Raw genomic sequence first — 22,690 nt, forward strand, 5'->3', positions numbered from 1 at the left:
TTCGAACATGTAGGTTCATAGCATATTGGAGTTTGAAAGAAACCGGAAGTTCATTTCTAATCTCTCCATTTTATAGATGTAGGGCCTGGGGAGCAGAAAGGAAAAGGGACACGAGCAAAGCTGCAAGTTTATTCTTCCACTTAATGTCATTACCAATGAACGTCTCCACCACTCAGGTGTCCCTGTGACATGATGGGGTTAGATTAGCTCTCTGATATCCTTTCCAGTTAAAAACCACCGTGAACCAGTGGTCCCTGACCTCTGGCCACCAAATATCTGTTAGATAGATTTTTCTATTCCATTTTATCAGCCAGTTGTTTTCTTTCACCTAGATGCTGAAATACTTGCTTCTTGCCTACAAATAGATGCCAAAGATGGAAGGAAGGCAGAAGTCCCTCTGCGGTCTTTTGGCCGACACCCAGGTTAATCCCATCAGTAGTGCAGCTCAGCGCTCTGTGTTTGGCTCCAGATGAAGTCCGGGTCCCTTGGCCTTCTTTGAAGCATGCCATATAAACCACTGACATGTAAACCCGACTTCTCATGGACGAGTGAGACTTGACAATGGGAAAAAATCATGACTAGAATGGCTTTCCAGAAGTCCAACGAAGACATTAGGACAAGGGCCATGTTGATTCTGTTTGGCTGATACAGTCCCCCACACTTACTGAAAATTAGATAAACTTGGCATTGGATAAAAATTGTAGCCAGCACCAGGCACATACAACATTCCAGGTGTTGGGCTCTTGGTCTGTCAGGTACTTTCTAAGATCTCACTTCTTAGTAGAGACACATGACACAGAGGAGCAGGGGTTCCAGAAATGTGCACCTAGGTTTGCATTCCAGCTGTGAACTCTGAGTATGGCATTTAATCTATCTGTGCCTCAGTTTCCTCATCTATAACATAAGGATAATAATTGAAGTTACTTCAACTGCCCTTGCGAGGATGAAGTTAGCTAATATTTATAAAGTATTTACAACACAGCATGGAATATTGTCAGCATTCAATAAATGCTTGCTATCTCATTATTAGTATTAGGACTAATTTAATCATCATACCAGCTCTGTGAAGGAGGTATTCTAATACCTGGGTTTTGGCTGAAGAAATTGAGATTCAAAGATCTTAAATGATTCAATGATTCCTCCAAAGCTATTGTTAGTAACCAGAAGACCTATGATTTAAACCAAGAAGGTAAATACTGAAGTGAACTAAGAATGCTTATACGTGGTGGTTCAGAGAGCAGGCTGTGGAGTCAGGAAGCTGGGTTTGAATCTTGGCTGTTATTACTAGTTGTGTGCCCTTGAGTAAGTTATTCTGAACCTTGACATACTGAGAATAATAGATCCTATACCATAAGGATGTTGTAAGTCTTAAGTGTGATAATACCTGTTAGCAGTTGGTTCAGAGACCCGCACTCAGAAGAAACCCCATTAACATTCTTTCATTTTTTGTTACTAGTAGCAGTGGCCTTAGTCAACTCCAGTTACTTCCTCCAAAAGCCCACCCAAACAGCTTAGAGTCATTCCTGATTCTGCCTTCCTAACTTCCCTCAACGCACAGGCTCATCTGTTCTAAGTCCTGGCATTCTTCCTCCCTCAATATCTCAGATATCTTGCATCCCTTGTCCCCTCTTCAACCCCATTGCCACTGTCCTAGTTTAGATGCCATCTTCTCTTTTATGGATGCTGAAGCAGCCTCCTTGGTTTTCTCCATCCTCCTTCTCGTCTTGACCCCCTCCAGTCTGTTCTTCACACTGCACCTACAGTAGTATTTCTAGTGCGCATACATCACTTGCATCCCTAAAACCTTCAAAGGGCTTCATTGTTCTTGGAATACTCCTGGCCTCACTCACTGTTTGCCTTCATGTACTCTGCGCTCCCTGGTATTCCCTGTCACACCATAGTCCCTCACCTCCAGCACTTCACACATGCTCTCCCCTTTGCCAGAAATATTGCTCACCCTCTCTTTGCCTGGCAAACCCCTACTCATCATTCAGGTCTCAGCTTTGGTTTCACTTTTCCTATAAGCCTTCCCTAACCCTGAACTCCAAGCTTGGTGGCTCTTCTAGGAGGTCCTGAATGTTATCTCTCATAGCACTTGCCAGATGCACTATAATTTTCATACTCTTTGTATGTCTTCTCTGCTAGACCATAATCACCATGAAGGCAGGGCTGTATCTAATGTGTCTACTACAACTACTTGCTTACTACAACTACAAGTTCTATAAGCATCCCTGGTGCCCAACACAGTATCTGGCATATAGGGGTACTAAACAAGTATTTATTAAATAAATGCTTGCATGAATGAACGAACACCAGCCTTCCGATCAGCAAAGACCAAAAAGACAGGAGACTCTAAGAATATTCATTCTATGGCTATTGTTAAAAGATAAGAGATAAGAAGTGTTGGAGGGTGTGGAGAAAAGACAACCCTTGTACAGTGCTTTTGGGAATGTAAATCGGTATAGCTACTATAGAAAATAGTATGGAGATTCATCAAAAAATAGAACTACTATATCATGCAGCTATTCCACTTATGGGTATTTATCTAAAGGACACGAAAACACTAATTCGAAAAGATATGTGCACTCCTATATTCGTTGCAGCGTTATTCACAATAGCCAAGACTTGGAAACAACCTACATGCCATTGATAGAGGAATGGATAAAGAAGATGTGATATATATATGTGTGTATATATATATATATATATATATATATATATATATATATATACACACACACAATGGAATAGTACCCAGCTATAAAAAAGATGAAATCTTGCCATTTGTGACAACATGGATGAAACTTTATAGTATTATGCTAGGCCAAGTGAGTCAGATGGAGAAAGACAAATACAATATGATTTCGCTCATATGTGGGAGATAAAAATAAATAAAAAACAAAGACATAGGTACAGAGAGCAGATTGGTGGTTACCAGAGGGGAAGGGAGGTGGGTGGAGAGTAAAAGGGGTAAAGGGACACAGTGACAGATAGAAACTAGACTTTTGGTGGTAAATATGATGCAATCTATATAGAAGCCAAAATATAATGATGCACACATGAAATTTATATAATGTTAAAAGTTACCTCAAATAAATAAATAAATAAATAAAATCCATTCCAGTGGCAAGAGTGACATTTCTTACTGCTGAGTTCAGCTCCCATCAGTGAACTTGGTTGACGGGATTCCTCCATATTTAAATTAGCTATTGCAGAGTAGAGCTGCCATTTTTAAATGTGCCGGTATTAATGGTTGCCTAAAGACCCAGGTTAGACCAAATGGCAACAACATTATATTTTTAAATTTTCAAAATGCTTTTACAAATATTGTTTCATAGGCTTTATATACCAGATCTGTGGGAGAGTGAGGTGAGGAAACTAACACATGAAGAATTACACTTAGAACTTAGTTCTCCTTACTTCTAATCATTGTGTTACTTGCCCACACTACGTTGCCTTACGTACAATTGATGCAGCCATTACCTCAGCCCTGGTCTCTGATGTTGAATTATTGTAAAGCAGTCATTTTCAACATGTGGGGGGCGGGGCGGGAATTTTGTCCCCCAGGGAATATTCAGCAATGTCTGGAGATGGTTTTTTTCCTGTTTTTTCTCTCCAAATACCCCCAGTACATAGTTGTATATTTTAGTTGTGGGTCCTTCTAGTTGTGGCATGTGGGATGCCACCTCAGCATGGCTTGACGAGCGGTGCCATGTCCGTACCAAGGATCCAAACCAGCGAAACCCTGGGCCACCGAAGCGGAGCCCACAAACTTAACCACTTAGCCACAGGGCTGGCCCCTGGAGACATTTTTTACTGTCACAACTGTGTGCGGGGTGGGGGGGGGGGTGGGGGGCGGGGGCAGTGCAGATGCTGCTAGTGGCATCTGGTGGGTAGAGGCCAGGGATGCTGCTTAACCTCCTACAAGTCACAGGACAGCCTACTGTCCTTCACCCTTCCCACCCTAGCCCCATTCTAACCAACAGCAAAGAATTATCTAGGCCCAAAAGTCAATAGTGCAGAAGCTAGGAAACCCTGCTGTAAAGCAAAGCTCATAGACTGAAACGACAAAGAGGAGCAAAAGTGGGTAGATCTCTCTAGATGTAGAGACACTAGTCAGTACACAGCCTGTTTAAAGGCGTGAAGTTTGAATTAAAAAACAAAATACTCTGCAGGCCATAGAGAACTCTTCTAGCGGCTGCATGTGCAGTGGCACACTCCCTGGGGAACGTCTTCGCTGGATGAGTGAGTCCTGCCCCTACTTTACAACAGGTAGAACATTTTCCCCCCTGCTGCCTCCTGAAAGATGTGCTATTATGGCCTCTCCAAATCAAGGGAAAACTTGGGTTAAAAGTATCCAGAGAAGGCATTACACCTGATCACTCAAATGCCTTTTCTTGGATCTCTAAAGGGTGGCCTGAGCGTCAGAAAACTACAATCTGGCCGCCTGGATTCATGCACAGGGTTGCCTTAAAATCCTCTAATGTTCTCATCTGTCCAAAAGGAAATAGTGCTGCTGAACACTGGAGAATAAAGCCAAAATAGATGTCATAGTCAGAGATATCCTTAAAAATATATTATTATCTCAGCATATTGATTCATTTTCAAATTGTTTATGGTTTAGTTAAAACCCAGAGATGTGCAGGAGGACAGCAGACGAGACGTTTCCTTTTGAGGAACTGGAAATACATTCTGGATTCACTCTGGAGTGCCTTCTTCTTGACAAGGCTTTGAGGCATTATACACACTGAACAATTGGGCTGTTCTTTGTCCAGCTCGGACAACGGAGTGTGGAGTCTGCTATGGCCAAATGAGAGCTAGTTCATGCATAGCCCAAACATAAAAGTTGGAATCTGTTTTGTATATTTAAAATATGTTTTACAGTTCCATTAATTTAGATTAAGCAGGGAAAAGAGTGAATCTGAGTGGTGAATAACTACATAGTAAAACTTTAAAGAAATGTAATATTATTTTCATATTCATGAAGTAGCATCAAGAAACAACTTACAAGGTGTTATACAGACTGACTAATAAACAGAAGTACTCACTACTCCCCAAATAATTCTTGAGATTCCCTACTTCAAACTATGGCTCTAATTATTACTTCCTACTCGAATGTTCTTCCCAGTTACATCTCCACAGATTCAAATTCTCCCTGTTCAAAGCCTATCTCAAATGCCACCACCTCCAGGAAGTCTTCTTGGAATCTGACCTAATGTCCCAAATAGGCATGAGAGTTTCCTACTCTGCACTGTCTGTTACTCCTTTATCACCCTTCTGTAATATATTCTTATTTTTCATTTTTTTTTAATTTCTCACCTCCGTACTCACCTTTACAATTTGTACCTTATACGTTCCTCTACTCCCACAGTCCTTAGCGCTGTGTCTTGGAAATAGTAAACCTTCAATGCATATTGAATCTCTGGAGGCATTGATTGGTAGGTGTGTGCATTTGGTTCGATTCTCCCCACATCATCACGCTAGTCATTAGCAAACACTTTCTCTCAAATAGGTCAGAAGTAAATTGACCAGTCCTGATCAAATGCCCAGAAGTTCCAAATCAGTAGACAAAGAAGTTCAGTCAAATTCTAGGTGTTCTGTCCTACACTAGACTACAGGGGAGGGAATGTCAAGTTCATGTAGCCCAGGAAGTGGCCCAGCATCCAGACAGCATGGGGATAGGAGTGAGAAGTCTGCGTTGGAATCTTAGCTCCTCCACTTCCTTGCACTTGGCAAGTTATTTAACATCTCTGTTAAATTTACTCATGCATGAACAGGTAATAACATTTACTTTAGTTTAAGTATTTCAAGAGGATTAAACAAGACCTTCTAGGTACAGTGGTTAGCGGAGTAACTGGATCTAGTAAGGACTCAGATGTGGTGGTTGCTGTAATTACTACTGTTATCATCCTCTGTTAAAATCAAGTCAGGGGCTGGCCCAGTGGTGCAGCAGTTAAGTTCGCGCGTTCCACTTCGGTGGGCTGGGGTTCACCGCTTAGGATCCCGGGTGCGGACATGGCACCGCTTGGCAAGCCATGCTGTAGTAGGCGTCCCACATGGAAAGTAGAGGAAGATGGGCAAGGATGTTAGCTCAGGGCCAGTCTTCCTCAGCAAAAAGAGGAGGATTGACAGCAGTTAGCTCAGGGCTAATCTTCCTCAAAAACTAACTAACTAAATAAATAAATAAATAAAATAAAGTCATATTTCTATGGCTTAGAATTTTAAAAAAACATATTACCTACTTGCTCTGACATCTCTTTATAAATTAGAAGTGATTTGCCTAATTTTTGTAGGTTCTATGAGAGTTAGAATTTAAAATTCAGAGGGAAATGTGCTTGGCTTTATTATGCTTTTCATTCTACAGTCTTTTTGATGAGAGCCAAAATCTTCCATTGTAACCCACTAGGTTTTGTGTTTCTTCCTTTGCTGCATGGTAGTATCTGCTCTAAATTGAGCCTGTCCTCCATCTTCAAAGTCCTCTTTAGTCTTATCTGTAGCTGCCTGCCTCTCACTTGCTTTAGTCACATGCCAAGACAGCTGGCTGAGCCAGTGGTCCAGACTGCCAATCAAACACGTGAATCAAGACTTCTCGTCTGTGTCTGGGGGATGCAACGGTGAGCAAGACAACACAAACTGTGCCCCCACTGACCGTATAGTAAAGCAGTGGAACACACACTAAACAAATTATTATTTTAAAATAATTAAATAGTTAATTAAATTAGAAGAGGCAACTGCTCTGAAGGTTAATTGCAGGCTACAGTGGGCTGAATGACAGAACCAAAATCATGTTTTGGTCAGCAACTTGTCTTTTAGGGATCAGCTGAAATGTCAGCTCCTCAGAGAAGCCTTCCCAGACCATCCAGACAGAGCAGTTACTCTCTACTACATCCGCCATTTTTTTCTTCATTCTACCTTTTTTTAATTGAGGTATATTTGGCACACAACGTTATACTAGTTTCAGATGGACAACATAATGACTCAATATTTGTGCACACAATCACCACGATAAATCGAGTTAACATCCATCATCATACATAGTTACAAGATTTTTTTCTTACCATGAGAACCTTTAGGATTTTCCTTAGCAACTTTCAAATATGAAATACATAATTATTAACTATAGTCACCATGCTGTACGTTGCATCCCCATTACTTATTTATTTCATAAGAGTAGGCTTGTACCTGTTGACCCCCTTCACCTATTTTATCTACGCCCTGCCCCTGCCTCTGGCAATCACCAATCTGTGCTCTGTATCTGTGAGCTTGGGGGGTTTTGTTTGTTTGTTTATATTCCACATATAAGTGAGATCATATGGTGTTTGTCTTTCTCTGTCTGACATTTCACTTAGCATAATGCCCTCAAGTTCCATCCATGTAGTTACAAACGGTAAGATTTCCTTCTTTTTTATGGATGAGTAATATTCCATTGTATATATGTATCTATACACCTAATTTTCTTTATTCACTCATTCATCGATGGACACCTAGGTTGTTTCCATATCTTAGCTATTGTAAATAATGCCTAAGTGAACAAGGGGATATGGATATCTTTTTGGGTTAGTGTTTTTATTTTCTTTGGATAAATACCCGGAAGTGGAATTGCTGGCTCATTATTCTACTTTTCACCATCTGAAATAACCTTGTTGATGGAATATTTACTTGTTTATTTTCTACCTTCTTCTAGAATATAAACTCAAGGAGCTAAACTGCAATATATTATTTACTGCTATATCGCCAACATCTAGAAGCGTGTCTAGCATTTAGTAGCTGCTAAAAATATTATATTGTATGAATGGATGAATGAATTAACAAAAAAAAAATTCCTCTTTATTCCAGATCGGCGTGTCCCAAGTTGTGAATTTTACACGCTGGCTGGAGAGTGTAGGGAGGGTGATGTAAATTATGTCAGAATTCTCCTTGTTCAGTTCAACTCAATTCAATCCAGCACATACTTATTGAATTTCTATTATGCACTAGGTAGGGAACCTCACACTCAGGATTCAGCAGAGAAAAGTTCGAGTTCTACCCTCCTGCCACTTAGAGGAAGTTAGACACTTAACAGCAATTATCAAAGTAATTGAATGGCACTTACTTTGTGCCATGCAGAATTCTAAGAACTTTAGCGAATCACCTAATTTAATCCCCACCACAGCCCTATATGTTAGGAATGATAATTACACCAAAAAAGAGGGCAGGCATTTTATCTATCTTGTTTACTATTGATTCCCTAACGCCATCTTCAGTGCCTGACATAAGCAGAAGCTCAATAAAAATATTCAACAAAGAATGAGTATTTTGAAAGGGGAGGATGGTATTTCAGAATCCACAGCAGGGGGATTTGACCCAGTCTAAAGCATTAAGAAACCACTCCCTGAAGATGTGACATTCTATTTAAGACTTGAAGAATGAATAGGAATTTGCTTTGCTTTGACTTGAGAGTGAAACTTGGGCAGGCTCATCCTGACTGATCTTAAATAAACTAATTTTTTTTCCTGGGATTTAGTTTCCTTTTTAGGAAAATGAAAAACTGTAAAGATGAAACTTCCCCCAAAGGAGGTTGTAAGAATGTGCTGAAAGAGAATTATCAGGATGACTTTCCCATAAGAGTTGGGCTTCAATGAGAGTGGGCAACACAGCCGGCATCTGTGAGAATGGACCATTGGGAGGCCCCCAAGTCCACTGGTCCCAAGGCAAGGGCTCCAGCTGGACTTTGAAGGACAGAAGTGATTGCTTCTGATCTCCCAGGAGGTCGTCTAAAGAAATGCGTGGAGCAGCCTGGTCCATAGTGCAACACTCAAGAATCTCCCAATTGATCGCTTTTTTTGCCGTTTGATCTCAGGACCTGGCATGTGGAAGGTATCTGGGGAATTTCCTGTCTCTGGTCTCTGCTCTACCAGACTCCAGGGGTCCTCTCACCTAATATGGATCACCTTTATCTTTTCCTCCTTCTAGGTTCCTGGTTTCCCTTTCAGACCCCCTTCTGCCCTTGGGCCTCCCTTAAGGCACCTCCACCATTGCCTTAGAGCCTCCCCTCTCCTTATAAAGACTCTGTTCCTCCCCCAGTGGCCCTGTTCTCATCTGTGACGACACAGGTATATCAGAGCTGAATTCCACTTATGGAGTTAATGACTGCTAACTGTTCATTTGCTATGCCTCCCAGTAAGATAATTGCCTTTTAACAGGAAATTTTGGAAATAATGCCTAACGCAAAAGCAAGAATCTCTAACATTGACCATCTGGGGCTCTATAATCCCAAAGAATCTTTTCAGAATCTCTTCTTGCTGTCGTAGCCCCCATGATTAACACATAATATATTGTACACTAAAATACATAATAGTGTATTTGTCCTTCTTTTCTCTGGAAAGCGCACTCCTTTAGAGCAGGGAACATATCTAATATCCTGTATCCCCATCGCTCAGCCTAGTTCCTGATATATTGTCAGAGTATCAGCAAATTGTGGATAAGAATGTTAGGGCGAATGATTTAGGACAAGGGTGTTTGGAAAACTTTGTTACCCTGACCCTTCAAGGCAAAGCACAAAATTAAATACCTTACTGTAGAGGTGCTCAAACTTTAAAATACGAAGCACTTGGCATGTTAAATATGCAGGTTCGTTGTCTGTCCCCAGAGAGTCTGAATCAATAGACTTGAGGGCTGTGAAACCTGTATTCTTCACAAGTTCACCAAGTGATTCTGGTGCAAAACACTGGATCTCCTTAGGGGGTGTTTGTCTTTGGATATATTGTTATACCCTCTCAGTCTTCTGTAAAATGGGGTTGTTCAGAGAATCAAAGAGAAAAAAGACATGAAAACACACTGAAGCAGTTCAAATGGTGCAGAGCAAACTACCTGCGTCAGACTCGCCTGGTGGAGGAAATTTCACGTTTGTTCTTTCTGACCCTTGCCCATTCTGCATGTGGGTACGAAGGGTACCTAGGCCTGGCACTAGACCAGTCATTTTACACTGAGACTGTAGAAGATGTTGTCAGTTGAGGTCAAGAGGTACTGGGTGGTTTGGAGTGGTGCATTTGGAAATTGGTTGCTAGCCCCATTGACCTTGTTTTTAATGGAGGAGACAGTTGGGTTCTTTTCCATGGATTTTTAAAAACTTTTGTTTGTTTGGTTCTTCGAGGATAACTATGGTAGCAGCATCGATGAGTAGTTTTTCACTCAGGAAGTACTTACTGAGTGCCTACCATTGACTCAGAAGGTATTTACTAAATGCCTACTGTTTATCTAAGACTGAAATATGCAAAGTTAAAAAATATCTATTCATGAATTCCGTGATATCTTTGCTTGAGTGATACATTCCAGCTTTATGATGGGCTCAAATTCGCTTCGTTTGTGCCATGAAGGACCTCTACACAAAAAGTATAAAACATTTTTCTGAAGCTTTCTCCATATATATTGATTCATCCATTCATTCATTCATTTACTCACTCAGCTAACAGTTATTGAGTACCACCCTTGTGCCAGGCACTGGTGAGGCACGGGGGGTACAAAGATGAATTAGACATTGATATCTCCCTCAAGAAGTTTACAATTTCATAGTTTAGACAAGATGGGTAAGTAAAGATAATTAAGAGACTGTGATTGTAATTAAGGGCTGATATTACTGTTATAAATAACAGCAATTAAACTTATAAGGCACTTATATTGTGCTAAGCAGTGTGCTAAACCCTTCAAATCAACTATCCTATATGGCCCTCACAATATTGTGTGAGATTCTATTATTATCCTTATTAGATAGGTAATGAAGCTTACAGATGTTAAGTAAATTTCCCAAGATCACATAGTAAGTCAACTCCAAAGGCAGGCTTAGCCTTGCCTGTCTAATTATAGCACCACCCCTCTTAACCACACTCGTTCTTGCACTGCTCTTAGGTTGGTATATGGCTGTAGAAATTCAGAGAAGGCCAACAAAAGTAAGAGCAATATTGGCAGTGACAGTTTATCAAGTATCTACAATGTGCCAGGTGCTTCATGTGCTTATTGTCTCACTTCATCCAAGAATACACAAGGAAAATCTTGTTGTTTTTCCCATTCTATCAATGCAGAAAACTAAGGCACATGTATGTTAAAATTTTGATCATTTCTACCCAACTGGTAAATGAATGCACCGGGATTCAAACTTGGGTCATATTGAGCCCAGAGCCCGCACTCCTTCCACTCGAACTCACTCCTGATCCAAGGTAGATGGGCAGTCTCTCTCAGGAAGACACCTCTGGATATGCTCTTCTGTCATGAGTTCGAGATTACCCACACAACCAAACCAGACCATTCAGGCATTGTTTACACAGCACCTTACTTGAGATGGCCTGACCTTGCCAGGTCTCTGGGTTTAAGGAAGTGATGGGTTATATGATTATTGAAGGGCTAAATGTCCTGTCCCTGCCAGTAGTTTGTCATCATGTTGCAATGGCCCAGAAGTCAGAGAGCGTATTGGTGGAAGAGTCAGTTCACATTATCATGGCCTGGACTGACACTATCATTACTTCATGGCTCTAAGTCTTTGATTTCGTGGGCAGACCAACACATTCCTCCCGTGCTAAGTTAAGTCTTTTTGTAAAGAGGAGAGCCTATAAGGCTTAAAAATTATTCTATCAGATTTCAAGGCACACTTTTATATTAAATCTTATTTTTTAAAATCGCACTCAGGGGAATATTGGTTTTCTTTTATAGAGCATTTAAATCATTTTCTTGTGCCTCCAAATGCAGCATAAAAGACATTCGCCTCTTTTTCTTCATCATATACAATAGGGTCTTTGACAGAACTTATAAATCCCAAACTGATGCCTTGTGCTTGCCTTCCAGTGATGAAATTTCCAAAGTCGTTACTATTTCATGGGTCACAACTAAACCAGGTCCCCAATTCAGATTACTTGTATTTGGTGATCGGTCATGTCCTTTAACATTCTCATTCTCTCTCTCTCTCTCTCTCATTTGAAATCTCAGTGAGAGTTTTGGTAAAGTTGTACTGTCCTTGCATCAACTTCCTTTTTCCACGTTTTCACGGGCCGTTCGGGTTGGTGAAGGGTCGTTTCCCTCGGGTTTAGTCTCTATTCTTGCATTGTGGCTTTAAATTTGTACAGCAAATAACTCAGAACCAAGTTATTGCCTTGGTGTCAGTGCTGGCAGGAAAAAAAAAAGCCATAGTGGAGCACAGAATCTGTCTGTGTTAGCCCTCTGTCACCGACTACTCAACCCAGCTTTTGGCTTCACCTAAATGATAAATGGTCCTATTGTTTGGGCTTTCGTGTTAAAAAAAAATAGAACTAAACCTAGATTAAGCAAGGACAGAGACCCATTTCATTGCACTGTACTTTAATATTCCTGAGACCCATGGCGTTACGGGTGGCTCCTTTTACCAGCCGTCTCTCTCCAGGGCGGAACACTATGCTGCTTTGTTTCATCTGATCTTTCAGCTAAATAAGAGATGGTCACTCATCCTCACTACTCCCATCTCCTGCTGGATTTCTATTGCTAAAAGAGAAACTGACCACATGGGAAAAGGTAGAGGTTTCAGGCAAGGCATTCCAGCGTGTGTTTACAGGCAGGACTGACTTACTCAGCAAATCCTGCTCGGAGGAGCTGCAGCCAATGAAGAGGCTATATCCCAGCTTGCTTGGGGGCTTCTGAGTTTGAGCTGCATGCAGAAATGTAAGGCAGTGCTTCCTGGCGCTGATGGCAAAATGGGACCCATCTCCAGTTATTCCTCTGGCTTCCCAGCTTTGCAGATCTGGGAGAGAACCTACATAAACATATTGGTGATGTAGCCAGCTTTAAAGGCCGAGAGAATCCTTATGGATTCAGGAGACTGGTTTTTTATTTAGATTTTCATTTTTTATTTTTTTTGGAAGATGAAATGCTTCTCTCGTTACCTGCCTTACATCTTCAGACCTCCGAATACCATCCTCTCTTCCAGCTGCCACACGGAAGGTACAGACCAGAGAGGGAGAGTGTCTGGGCGGGTGGGAAAAAGTGGGTTGGTGTATGACTTCTCAGGCTCTGCTGATGCTGCTTTCTGTAGCTGGTAGATGACTGTCGTTCCTGGCAAAAGCTTGCATCTGACAGACTTAGATCAGCTTCTAAAATCAGTCTGTCTTCTACAAGGAAAGGGAAGTATTTTCTGAAGAGCAGGAAAATGTTGCAAAGGTGATCTCAAAGCTGAGACAGCTGATTAGAAAAAATTCAAAAATATTTTGCCAATTTTTCTTGATCTACCCAACATGCAGACAAGTAACTGGAACTAATGTTAAGGAAAAAATTCTCAGTAGCTGCTGCCACAGACCTTTCTCCAAGCTCTCTGTTTTGTCACTGTCTGTTTAATAACTTGGTGCATACCCAAGAAAGCAATTAGCAAAATAGAATTAGCTTACTACATGACTGTGGAGTGTCGATTGTCGGATTGATTTGCTCGGAGTCTGGACTTGGGTTGCAGAACAGGAAGAACACAGCTGACTTTCAGCACTTGCTGGAAATGTGGTTTGTGGGGGTCCTAAGTTAACGCCTTAAGGAGAGGGTGAGCTCAGCCTTGTACAAATAGTCCCCCATTGGTCCTTTTCAGGACCACCTCTGCTGCTTTCTAACCTAACATGATATCCATTCGTGTGTGTACTTTCTGTGTGCACCTGTGTGTGCCTTGTAAACATTCTGGCCATTCACCTTCAACTAAGCACCGCAGGTTTCAACATTTCTAAAATCGGTAGCTGGTCATACATCTTCTGTGTGTGATTTGCCTGTTTCTTTTGATCTGACACATTCTTGAAAAAGAGCAATTTCAAGAAAAGCAACTAGGGGTCCAGCTCAGGGCATAGTGGTTGGGTTTGCACCCTCTGCTTCTGTGGCCCAGGGTTCACAGGTTTGGATCCCAGGCGTGGACCTACCCACTGCTCATCAAGCCATGATGTGGTGGCATCCCTCATAAAAAAGTGGAGGAAGATTGGGGCAGATGTTAGCTCAGAGCCAATCTTCCTCAGGCAGGGTGAGGGGTGGGGGAAAGGGGAAAAAAGAAAAGCAACTGGCAGGCTGCTTTTCAGCTTTAGAGGTTGTCCTAAAAGCGGTACTTGACTGAAGAGGCTGAGGGTGGTAAGGAGCTGTGACTCTGCTTCAGGTCCAGCCACACTCTTCTGGAACTGAGCTGGTGAGCAGGCTGTTCTGAAAACCCACCCTTGTTCCTCGTCCTCAGAGTAGGAGCCTGGGATTGGAGGCTGTGTATATAAAATGAGAGAAGCATGTGTTATGTCATAGGTGGTTTTCAATCAGTACTGACAGAAAAAGGGAGTAGAAGTTTGGGAGCACTTTGGAATTGAGACTGAGGATGGTAATTTTCATAGACATTGATACTTCATAGATTTTTTTCAATTGGAGATTTCCTTTACAAATTTATTGGTAGCTAAAGAAGATGACCCATTGAGAAATCTTTCCTCCCTCATGGAGAGAAACCTAGTAAGGCCCTAGATACTGGGGAAGGTGAGGGGTAGCATGGATGGAAATTTCCAGGGGAACTTTCCAAATACAAAAGATCTAAATTCATATAGGAAGTTGTCTAGATGACTTTTCTATTTATGATTTGTTCCCCATCCTGTCCTCCAGCTTAGACTTTGAGAACTCAAACACTTGGTCTATTCAGTTGCTGTTTTGTATATTAATCAAGTTAAACATTCTACCTCATATAGACAAAAACAATAAGAACTTTCTTGAACTGTTTTTTAATCAAATTTAACTGATTCATTCTATCAAAATGGAAATCCCATTTTGTTCATGTCAAAACAACCTCTGATTCACCAACTATCATCAGATTTAGAAGTGGGAGGTGGGGAGACATGTCTTTAAATTTGTCATAAACCTAATAAAGACAATGGGTGGGGATAATAGCATCTGTCAAATGTTAACATGGATGAGGCTCTGGTTCGTAGTGGAAAGAACATGAGTTAAATAAATACCAAGCAACCGGGGTCAAGACACCTAGTTGCTTTATGCCCCAGTTTTATCAATAAGTGGAAATGAAAAGACCTACTCCCAAGATGTTGAGAATTAAATGTGAAGTTCTTCCTAAAGCTTGGTACGTGATAGGTACTATCCGTTTTTGAGTCCCATGCCCCATGCACTTTCTTAGACATTCAAGTTTTCTTTATTTATTCCATTATCTTAAGCAATGAGTGGTTTCTTCAAACACATCACTGTGTCACCAGAAACTAGTTACACTTATTTAGAGTTTGTCTGAGGAGAAAAACATGTCAGAATGAAGTTGACTTTGTGTTTTTCTTTTTATATTGTCAGTAATCATGTCACCCTGTAGTCTATTCTGGAAAAGTTATGGCTGTGAACTTCATATTTTATTTAATTGAAAAAGCAGAGAAGGAATAATTTGTGCATATCTCTGTGAAAGTCAAATAAATACAAACGACCCAAACAATCCCCTCAGGGGTAATTCTAGACCAACTTTAAGAGCTTCAACAATTCCTAAGCATCTTAGCGGATGGGACATCCTACTTAAAAGACTTGGGTTGTCCTCCCACCTTTGTTTGCACATTGTTTTCTCAGCACAGGAAGATCATGGGCTTTGAATGCCAGCCCTGCCACATGCCAACTGGGTGATGTTCAGTAGTTATTTAACCTCTCTGACCCTTGGTTTCCTCATCTGTAAAACATGGGTAATGTTACGCCCTAGAATGGTTGCAAAGAAATACATTCAGAATGCCATACACAGGGTGATAATAATAATAGGAGTAGCAAATAGTAATAGTAATAATAATCAGCCTTCGCTTGTACTTACTATGTCTAAGACATTAAGCACATTATGTACAGTAACACATTTGTACACAGAGTAAACGAACGTGTGGTCCACAAGTATTAGTTCCTTTTCCTTCCCTCTCTCACTCTCAGTCCTCAAGCCTGTTTCTTTATCCATCAGACAGAGATTTGGTTCTCCATCTTGCAGTCAAAATAATTTTGTAAAATATGATCGTGTAACCACTCCACCCCGTCAAACACAAACACATTTGCATTTAAAACCTCTCAAAGGCTTCCCATGCTCTACCAGGGCCTTCATATTCTGACTCATGCCTGACTCCCCTGCCTGACCCCAAACACACTCCATCTTTCCTGGTCTCCGGCCACACACGCCTTCTTTGATTCCTCAGTATTCTCCCTTCAACCACAAACTTTTGGGATGCTTCTTTCTCCCCTCGGCCCCGTTCCTTATTAATTCTAGCCTTCAACTCTCAGCTCAAGCTGAGAAACCATCCTTGACCCTCAGCTGGTCATAGCTCTTAAAGAACTGGGTTGCTTTACTTCAGAGCACCTGTCATAGTTTGTCATTGTGACCGGACTGATGTAACTCTTTTAACTGTTACATCTGATGTAACTGTTAATACCTGGCCCCCTTCTAGACTGAAGGGAGCAGGACCCTTTGTGGGAGCAAAACCCACAGGTAGTTTGGTCTCTGTTGTACCCCCAACACCAGAACAATGCCCAGTACGTAATAGGCACTCAATACGTTTTTGTTGAATGAAAAGATGACAAATACCCAAGCTGTTGCACAGATAAGGTTTAAGAACATACGTGAAAACATTCTTCAAAGCATTAACTCCACATGAATGCGAGTCATTTTAACCATTGCCGGTTGGGGAGCTTTCTGAGGCCATACTTGAGGGGACTGGTTTTATTACCATGCTCTACTTTAACGTGAAATAAGAAGATACAAACAGGAAAAAAAGGCAATTAAATAACACTGATGCACAAACAGGGTTTTGAGAAGACAATTGGACTCTCTTCCCTTCTCTGTGGACCTCATTAAGACAGCACATAACTCCCTCCCCTGTGGTAGGGAAGGATTCATCCAGCAAGATTGTTTCAGGATTAAGGAACAAAATCCCAGTCACGGTCAGAAAGAAGCCATTCCAGACAGGACAGAGGGGACAGGGAGGCCCACAGGGATGAGAGAGCTGGTCAAGGATGAGGAACTTTGCCGATGTTTGCTGGTGGATCTAATTTGGCACCCAACACGGGAGGGCCTTTTTTAGGGGCTAACAAATGAGTAGAGGCGCTTTCTTTTCCTAAAGGGACAGCAGTAATGTGCCTTGCCATGTGCCATTTCCTTCTCCTGAGTTGTCTCATCACATTTCCATGCAGCAAGCCCCTGCTCATCCCTTAAAACTCAGCTCAAGGCAAGCCTTTCTAGGAAGACTTCCTCAACAACTCCAAAGATGGAGTTGTTATTATGAGTCACACAAACCGCAATAATAGTGGGAAGAAGAAATGAGAAGGAGAAGCTGAACAGTACCACAAGGCCTGTGGATCACTGGCTGTGGGTTGAGGGCTGTGCATGGATAATCTCATTTGCTCCTCACACAATCTCTTGTATCAGAGGCTGTTATCTCCATGTTATAGGTGAGGAAACTGACACACACCTGACTTACCCAGAGCCACGGTTAGGAAAGTGGCAGAGTCGAGACTCAAGTCTAAACCACCTGAATCAAAAATCAGTGCTCTTAACCTTTACATTGCACATTTCCTTCTGAGCATCAGTGTGAGAACAGCCTTCCGATTGTATTGAAACGATCTATTTACACGTCTGTCTCCTGAGAACCAGTAGCAGCTCGGGCACAGGGGTTCTGCCCTTTCCATCTGCAGTCTCTGCATCCTGGTTAGCACAGAACTGGACTCTGATTAGACGCTCAAGAAATTCTTGGGGGCCAGCCTGGTGGCGAAGCGGTTAAGTGCTCATGTTCCTCTTCAGTGGCTAGGGGTTCGCCAGTTCAGATCCTGGGTGCAGACATGGCACCGTTTGGCAGAAGCCATGCTGCGGTAGGTGTCCCACTTATAAAGTAGAGGAAGATGGGCATGGATGTTAGCTCAGGGCCGGTCTTCTTTGGCAGAAAGAGGAGGACTGGCAGCAGTTAGCTCAGGGCTAATCTTCCTCAAAAACAAAACAAAAAAAAAAGAAATTCTTAAGTGAGGCAGGAAATGGGAGTGTGGATAAACAGACCCACCTATCTTCTATCAAAGATACTCCTTCAAGAGGAGAAAACTTTTTGAAGCAGGATATCTTCCAATGACACCCAAAAGCAGGCTTATTAGAAATCTAGACACACACACACACACACACAGAGCAAAAAATACACATTTTTAACACTTTATTATGTCATAATAACAAAATAAGTAAAACAGACAGTGCTTTCTGTTTGCTAGGCACAATGTCGCTGTTTGAGAACACGGATATAAGTATGATGGTATATTCCCCACAACAATCCTACAACATAAGCATTGTTCTTACTTTCATTTTATACATAAGGAAACCAAGACACATGGAAGTTAGGTAACTTGTCCAAGGCCACACAGCTGTTAAGTACAAGAGCCAGGATTAGAACCCATGCAGTCTGGTTCCAAAGTACTTGCTAAGAAAGGATTAATTACTATATTTTTGTGCCTTTTTAAACATTTATGAAATTCTTATTTTTCATGGTTTTGGAATTCTCTTCTCAGCCCCCTGCCACGTATTTAGAACCAACCCACTCTTCAGGCCCACATCAAATGCACTTCCACCCACAGCTTACCCTGACTACTCATTTTCTCATCTTCACAAATACATACCTACATTTAAAGTTTCTCCCAAAGGCACATTGTGATTCTCTGTAACATGGAAATAATATTACATTACCTCAAGGGGTTATTGTAAGGATTAAATGAGACAAAGATCTTACATTGCTTGGCATTGCTTTACATTTAAAATTTTCTTTTGACATTTTTATGTATGATAGATGTATCGTCCCTGCATTCATCTAAGGCCAGCCCCCTGCTTGTGAGCTGAATCCACCTGGGTCCCCTACTCAAGCCCCTCACGCCTGCACTTGTCCCCTCTCTCTCTGTTATCATCAAGTCTTTCCTCTCTACAGGATCATTTTTGCAGTCCACAAACATGCTGTAAATCATCTCACTTTAGATACTCATCTCATGGTCCTGTATCCTCCTCCAGTTACTGCCCTATTTCCTACTCCTCTTTTCAGAAAAGTGCCTTGAAAGAGTCATCTACACATACAGTTGCCACCTCTTTTCCTCTGATTTGCTCTTTCCACTCCTCCACCAAAATTGCTCTTGAGAGTCGCCAGTGACCACCACACTGACGAACCCAATCATTCTTTGTCAGTCTTCCTCTTACTACAGCTCTCAGCAGCATCGTCACAGATGATCACTGCTTCCTTCTTGAAAGAGTTTCTTGTCTTGCCCTCAAGACCCACACTTTCTGTTTCTTCTCCCTCACTGGCTAGTCCTCAGGTTCCCCTGCTGGTTCCTTATCATCTTCTCGAACTGTAAATATTGGAGCCCAGGCCTCAGTCCCCTCCATAATCTATGCTTGGTCCTGGGTAATCTCCTCCAGTTCCATGGTCTTAAATATCATCTATTAAATTTGCATCTCCAGCTCCAACCTTTCACCTAAAATACAGACTTGTACTTCTGACCGCCTACCCAACATTTCTACTTGGACGCATAATAGAGATCTCAAAATAGAACTGATTTCCCCTCAAGAAAAACCTGTTTGTCCAGCATTCTTCCCCAGCTCAGTGAATCAGATCTCCATTCTCCTAGTTACTCAAGCCAAGAACCTCAGAGTCATCTTTGATTTCCTTCTTTCTCTCCTATTCTTCTTCCAATTCTACAGTAAATCCTCCAGGCTTAACCTAAAAATATCCAGAATCCAATCACATCTTATCACATCCATCACTCAGATGCTTCTTCATCAAAGAGGCCTTTCCTGGCCTTCCCATCTAAAACATCACACACACACACACACAAACACATATACACTCCCCAGTTACTTTTACCCTGCTTTATTTTTACTTCATAGCAATTATCTTTACCTGACACGTTATATATCCATTTATTTATTTATTGCCTCTCTTTCCACATCATAGGATGTAAGCTACATGAAAGCAGAGGCTTTCTCTGTTTTGTTCATTCCTATATCTCTAGTACCTAAAATAGTTTCCAGTATGCAGGAAACATGTAACAGATACTGTTGATTGAATGAATGGATGTGTGGACGAACACTTATATGAAGTCTTAGTAACACAGTGGAAAGAATGGGCGGGCTCTGAAACCAGATGAAGCTGAGTTCCAATCTCAGCACTGATGGTTACCTGCTGAGTAACCTTCAGTTACTTAACTGGTGTATTTCCTTCTCTAATAATAACATATCAAAGGATTTTTATGAAGGTGAAAAAGATAATGTTTATAAAACACCTGGCATAATGCCTGTGAGTGTTCAGTGAATGGGACTCAATGTTATTTTTTGGTATTCCTCACTGCACATACTACAGCGACAGTCACATATAGGCATTAATAGTTCCATGTGGATTGAATTTTTTGCCTACCTACATAGCTAGCATGATTGTGGACTTGTTATATGCCGGATCCTGTGCTAAATACTCTATAGTTACTACCTCACGTAAATCTCACAAAGACAGCATGACATAAATACTACTGTTAATTGTCCTCATTTTACAGATGAGGAAACAAGGCACAGAACGGTGTAGTAACTTACACAAAACCACATAGCTAATATGTGGTAGATCAGGGTTTGCACCCAGACTGCCTAACTCCAGAGTCCAGGCTCTTATCTGCCCCATAGTACTGTCTACAACATTTCATGCATTGTTCTCAGCTCATGGGAACTTAAAAGATGAAAAAGACTCATCCCTATTTTAAGAAGTTACAGTCTGGCAGAGCCGAGAAAGGCAGATGCACACGACTCCAACAGTAGGTTTTAACCCCGGCTATGCATGAGAATCACCTGTGGCAAATGTACAGGGCCGTCTCCACCACAGCCCTGTTTAATCAGACTGGAAGTGGGCCCCAGGAATCCTGGTTTTTAAGGTTCCCCAGGTGAGTCTTCTGATCAGTCAGAGGCAGGAACCTGAGTCTGTGATAAACGATGGTACGGGTTGAGGAGTATATTCAAAGCTTAAGGGAAGAGCTCTGGGAGAAAGCGATTGATCATTTGCGGATCCCACTGAAGTGACAGAGTAAAATCCTGCAGCTGAGAACAGGTTGCTTTTGGTCAAGACCTTTGATGTCTGGCAGAGAAGTGGCTGTCCTGGGAAGATTCAAGGTCAGTGTCATCCACTTACACGTACAATGGAAGTCTACTGAGCATTTGTCTGTTTCCTGGCAGCTATGAATTTGCTTCAAGATTTTATATTCAGGTACTGGCTAAAACATCTACCTAATATAGAGAAAGGCATTCAACTTCTTGGGCTTTAGTTTTGCCATCTATAAAAAGGATAAAAATTATGCACATATCAAAGAGTTGCTTTAGTAAGTAAATGTGATAATTCATACAGAGTATATAGTGTGGTACCCAGTGCGAATTAAGAGCTTGATAGGAGTTGACTGTTGTTATTATTAATATGATTCATATTAGTAGAAGCCCCGGAAATCAACTCTTGCCTGTGCACTTTGATATAATGTGGCGATGGGAAGAGTCCTGGACCAGCTGTCCAGACACCTAGATTCGGGTCCTCTTCTGACATTGATGTCCCTTGGGAAATTGGCTGATCCTGCAGTGCCTTGGAATCAAATGGGAATATTATAAAAGCTGGTGGTGTTGGTGTGAGATTAAATGATGGTGCTTTGTGAAGTATGTCCCCCCCCCCCTTGAGTCTTCCCGTATTAAATCAGAAACTGGGACCAGTAACGCATTTTCAAGTGTTTCTAATAAAAGCCATAAGGAACTCAGCAGCTGATACAAAATAGGGAGGAGAGAAAATAATGTTTAATAAAAGCCATCTGGGTGCCAAGCACTCTCCATGTGTTATTATCACATGCAGATAACTATCACAAGAATTCTGCTTGGTGGTATCTACATTTTATGGGGAAGATATTGAGAGAGGACTGATGAGGTGAAATATCTATTTGGAAAAGACTTTGGCTTTGGAATCAGATAAACGAGTTCCAAGTATGACTTATAATTAGTTATCCTGTGAGTGCCTGTTTTCTCAACTGTAAAATGGAGGTAATAATGCTTGCTTTTCATGCTTATTGTAGGTATTAAAGACACTGAGTGGAATGTGCCAAGTAGCCACTTAACAGATGGTACCTGTACTTACTGTAACAGTACCTTTGTCCAGGTCATACCAGGGGTAACACCAAGCTGGTCTGATTGCAAATCCTGGGTTCCTCCCATTTCATCATGTTCCCATCAAAAAAAGTTCCGTTTCTCATTCTTTGATTCTTTCAATCTATATCTCCTTGACTGGTGCTTGCTTGCAATATACAGTGGTCAGTGCTGTTCTGATTTGTGTTTCTGAACTCGTTGTTTGTCTTTTGTACTTGTGCCCCAAGGCAATTCCTTCATTTTGACTCAATTTTATAAATCTAATAGAAAAATCACTGGCGGTGAAATCATCACCATCATTAGAAAGACTGGCCCATTAGTTTTCTGAGTCATTGTTTCTTCACTGGCAGATTGAGCTGGAAGAAAAGATAGGCCGAGATGGAAGGGCCTTTATCTTTACAAGTGTCTGCAAAAGCTCAGTTAATAAGAGAAGCAAACAGAAGGCAAACAACGGTGTGGCTTCAAAGATGTGTGTGAAAGCCACTCCAGATCCTATTGTTGATACACAGGATGCCTCTCTCCTGGAAATTTTAGGAGCAAATTCAGTATTCAGTGAAGCTCCTTGCAAGAGAA

At 41.5% G+C, this 22,690-nt stretch overlaps 1 protein-coding gene across 5 annotated transcripts in view; it reads left to right on the top strand.

The window, feature by feature from the left end:
- The window catches only part of PPP2R2B (protein phosphatase 2 regulatory subunit Bbeta), a 435,701-nt gene that overhangs the window by 15,993 nt on the left and 397,018 nt on the right, over positions 1-22,690 (top strand). Inside the window, exon 1 of one of the 5 annotated variants that reach the window (XM_070517247.1) lies at positions 12,315-12,939. The exons of 3 other annotated variants lie outside the window; for them this stretch is intronic. In XM_070517247.1, coding sequence (XP_070373348.1) covers positions 12,861-12,939 — 79 coding nt within the window. In that variant the 5' untranslated portion in view covers positions 12,315-12,860. Of the gene's footprint in view, positions 1-12,314; positions 12,940-22,690 lie in introns of those variants that run through there. One more of the 5 variants, XM_044780740.2, reaches the window with a different exon arrangement.

The sequence above is a fragment of the Equus asinus genome, chromosome 9, assembly GCF_041296235.1.
Source record: "Equus asinus isolate D_3611 breed Donkey chromosome 9, EquAss-T2T_v2, whole genome shotgun sequence".
In the NCBI taxonomy this organism is placed as follows: Eukaryota; Metazoa; Chordata; class Mammalia; order Perissodactyla; family Equidae; genus Equus; species Equus asinus.